General features: G+C 43.2%; 1 protein-coding gene across 1 annotated transcript in view; it reads right to left on the bottom strand.

The window, feature by feature from the left end:
- Window positions 1-2,710: 2,710 nt before the first annotated feature.
- The window catches only part of LOC133420941 (dickkopf-related protein 2-like), a 5,048-nt gene continuing 3,354 nt past the window's right edge, over window positions 2,711-4,404 (bottom strand). The window contains exon 4 of the mRNA XM_061710820.1: window positions 2,711-3,081. Within this exon, the coding sequence (XP_061566804.1) occupies window positions 2,711-3,081 (371 nt within the window). The remainder of the gene's footprint in view (window positions 3,082-4,404) is intronic.

The raw sequence follows: 4,404 nt of genomic DNA on the forward strand, positions 1-4,404 counted from the left end.
GTTAACCTGAGTTAAAACCGAGTTAGAGCCGAGCTAACCCGAGTAAACCCTGAGGTAGACCCAAGTTAAATCCGTTAAACCCGAGGTAACCTGAGTTAGACCCAAGTAAATCCGAGTAAACCCGAGTTAACCAAGTTAAACCTGAGGTAGACCCAAGTTAGACCCCTTAACCCCGAGTTAACCCGAGTTAGACCCACAAAAGCGTCTTTCTCTTAGTCTGGAGTTCAGCTGAAGTCCTTCTGAACGTCTCAAACGTGTCGTCGGGTTCGACGGCTCTGCAGCAGCTTCCTGTCGCTGGAACTGGAGTCTAACCGGATCCCAAACCGGCTTCTGCTGGTGTAGAACCGGTTTGTGCTGGTGTAGAACCAGTTTCTGCTGGTGTAGAACCGGTTTCTGCTGGTGTAGAACCGGTTTCTGCTGGTGTAGAACCGGCTTCTGCTGGTGTAGAACCGGTTTCTGCTGGTGTAGAACCGGTTTGTGCCGGTGTAGAACCGGTTTGTGCTGGTGTTGAACCGGTTTCTGCTGGTGTAGAACCGGTTTGTGCTGGTGTAGAACCGGTTTGTGCTGGTGTAGAACCGGTTTGTGCTGGTGTTGAACCGGTTTGTGTTGGTGTAGAACCGGTTTGTGCTGGTGTAGAACCGGTTTGTGTTGGTGTTGAACCGGTTTGTGTTGGTGTAGAACCGGTTTGTGCTGGTGTTGAACCGGTTTCTGCAGGTGTAGAACCGGTTTGTGCTGGTGTTGAACCGGTTTCTGCAGGTGTAGAACCGGTTTGTGCTGGTGTAGAACCGGTTTGTGCTGGTGTTGAACCGGTTTCTGCTGGTGTCTTTTCTTTAGGCCGTCTCTCAGGAAACAAACCCTCCTCCGTCTCGTCCCTTTGTTCCCTCGTTTCCTCGTCTCCTCGTTCCCTACTTCCCTCGTCCCCTCGTTTCTATGTTCCCTCGTCTCCTTCTTCCTTCGTCCCCTCGTCTCCACATTCCCTGGTTTCCTCATCCCCTCGTCTCCTCATTCCCTTGTTTCCTCATCCCCTCGTCTCCTCATTCCCTTGTTTCTTCATCCCCTCGTCTCCTCATTCCTTTGTTTCCTCATCCCCTACTTCCCTTGTTTCCTCGTCCCCTCGTTCTCTCGTTCCCTCATCCTCTCGTTCCCTTGTTCCCTCCTCAGTCCCTCGTCCCTTTGTTCCCTCGTTCCCTCTTTTCCTCGTTCCCTCATTCCCTAGTCTCCTCGTTCCCTCGTTCCCTCGTCCAGGGGCGAAAAAAATCCCTTTTCATAGTGGGGGGGGGGGGCAATAAACAGTAACATTTTAGAGAATAATTCCAGGGGGGGACAAGGAATAAAAGTTGTAGCCTGTAATACATACAATTATACACAAACAATACATCATTGAATTGTGATAATTTAATTTGAGATTGACAGAAACTGCAACATTTGACTCAGAAATAAAAAAATCCTTTTTAAACCCTTTGTAAACTCAAATTCACATAATCCTTCTAACTATGTAATTTAGGATCTTATGTACAAACTATTAAACATGTAGAAACAACTGTTAAAATTAATCAGCTGATGTTTACAAAAAGAGGCGGCTAGCTTGCGGCTAACTCGCTCGCGGCTAACCCCCTCGCGGCTAACTCGTGACTAGCTCGCGAGTTAGCCGCCTCTTTAGCGAGCTCTGGAGCTAGTAAAGTAGCTCCTCTCCTCTCCGTCTGTGACTATCACTATTTGTAGCTTTTAAGCTAGCTTAACAGCACTCATAATGGAGCAGGCTTTTTGAACAATGCAGGATATATTTTGCAGACGTCCTGGACCTGGAGGTTTTTGTAAATATGATGTTTGTTGTACCTTATGCGGACTAAACCATTTCTAGGAATGGGAGGGGGGGACTAAATCTTTAAAGATGTGTTTAGCACATTATCGACGATTAAAATGAATACTGCTTACATTGCGCTTTCAAGAAAAGAAAAAAAAAACGATAAAAAAACCCTTTAAACCTTTATTTTTCTTTGGTGAAGAAGAAAAAGAAAAAAAAAGAATTCCTTTTTTTGGTGAAGAAAAAAAGACAGTAGAAAAAAAAGAAAAAAAAACTTTTTGATGAAGAGAAAAAAAAATTAAATTTTTCTTTTTCTTTCGTGACGAAAAAAAAAAGAAAAAAATGAATTCCTTTTTTGGGTGAAGAGAAAAATAGAAATAAATAAGAAAAAAAACTTTAATTTCTTTTTTGGTGGGAAAAAAAAGAAAAGAAAAAAAAACGAAAAAAAAGCCTTTAAACTCTTTCTTTGGTGAAGAAAAAAAGAAGAAAAAAACTATTCCTTTTTGGGTGAAGAAAAAAAAGAACAATTAAACATCTAATAAGTGAAGACAAAGAAAGAAAGAAGAAAAAACAAAATAAACTTTAATCTATTGTTTGTTGGTGGAGAAAAAAAAAGAAAAGAAAAAAAAAAACGATTAAAAACCTTTGAATTATTTTTCTTTGGTGAAGAAAAAAAGAGTTATTAACATTCTGGATGATGTGTCTGTCATAACAGCCTGCTTACATCGCGCTTCCAATAAATACTACTGCATTGTTCAAAAATTATTAATTCTGTCTCAGATTATTCTGGGAGGGGACAGTTTTACTGATGGGGGGGACATGTCCCCCCTGTCGCCCCTGGTCCCGTTCCCTCGTCCCCTCGTTTCCTCGTCCCTTCGTTTCCTCGTCCCCTTGTCCCCTCGTTCCCTACAGCTTCTGGCAAACGTGGAGTCTGGTCTTCACCGTCGCCGAGGACGACGGCAGCATGGAGTCCCGGGGGGAGGAGAACTTGGACCTGGCCGCCGCCAGCAGCGACGACGATGATGATGATGATGATGATGAGGGAGGGGCCGGCCGGCAGCCCAGCCCCCCCCCGCAAGAGCAGCGCTGGAACAGCTCCAGGCCCCCCTGGCCCCCCCCGGGGCCCCCGGGGCCGCCCCGGCCCCCCTTGCGGCGCTGCCGGGTGCAGACCTGCCCCTCCCGCAGGACCGGCTTGCAGATCCGGGTCCAGAAGTGTCGGGCGCAGCAGAACCCGGCCGAGCAGTCGGAGGATCGGAGGCAGGGGTCCCCGACCTGACCTGGGGGGGGAGAGAGGTCAGAGGTCAGCCTGGGGGGTCGGTGAATTTCCCCATAAAGGTCAATCTTATCTTATATTATATAAGATAAGATTGTCCTTCGTCAAGGCTTTAGAATAGAAGCCGTGGTATATAAGTTATATACAGTACTGGAGTTGTAAAAATAAATCAGGGGGGATGGTGGATTTTCTCATATGGGGACAGATAATTTGTGCTGATTACAAATAATATAATATATTACAAATAATAGCAGTGACCAAAACACCTGCAGAAATACTGCAGGAATGACATAGCAGCAGTTAAATGCAGCCTTCTGTAAGCTTTAAATATCCACTGGGCTTACATCAAATACATCAAAACACAACAATAAAAACAGTTTTCTGAACTTATCAATATGACTCTGTCCTTCACAGGATAAGTAACATGGATCACTGCAAAAACTCACAATCTTAACAAGAATATTTGTCTTATTTCTAGTTAAAATGTCTCATTTTAGTAAAAAAAATCTCATTACACTTAAAACAAGACTCATCACTGGAAAAAACAACAATTTTCACCTGTTTCAAGTAGATTTTCACTTGAAATAAGTAGAAAAATCTGCTAGTGGAAGATTTTTTTGCTTGTAATAAGAAGATAAATCTTGACCAACTGGCAGATTTTCCTACTTATTTCAATTGAAAATGTACTTGAAACAGGTGAAAATTGTCAAATAAGTTATTTTTCTGGTGTTATTTTTCTGGTGATGACTCTAAATGTTGAAATAGCAGTAAAACCACATTCATTGATGAAATGACATAAGGGATGGAAAGAGGGGATGGCAGTTTTACAGGGGGATGATTTGGACCGTTTTTATTTAAGGGGGGGATGATTTGGACCGTTTTTATTTAAGGGGGGGATGCCATCCCCCCTCATCCCCCCTCAACTCGAATACTGGTTATATACCACGGCTTCTATTCTAAAGCCTTGACGGTTACAGCAGGTAGCAAAAAGTAGCTGGTGTTAAAGTTCACTTTTTTATTTTTGTTAACAATTAATTAGGCACGTTGACGGTAAACTTTGATCTCCGGGGAGGAGCTAACGATGGATGAATGGATTGAAGAGTTCCTGTCTCTGAAAAAAAAAGACGACATGCGGAGCTACATGTGGAGAAATGGGACTATTGTTTTCCACAGTGGGGCTATTTTTACTGGATAATATTTATTTCTGATTAATTAAAAACTACATAAATAGATTGTGTAATCCTGTTTCATATTTACATTATTGGTAGCCGTTTTATAAAAGAGATACATCACTTGGTGGCGGCCGGAGACGCCGCTCAGCTGTGAT

Source organism: Cololabis saira, chromosome 20, assembly GCF_033807715.1.
Source record: "Cololabis saira isolate AMF1-May2022 chromosome 20, fColSai1.1, whole genome shotgun sequence".
NCBI classification, from domain to species: Eukaryota; Metazoa; Chordata; class Actinopteri; order Beloniformes; family Belonidae; genus Cololabis; species Cololabis saira.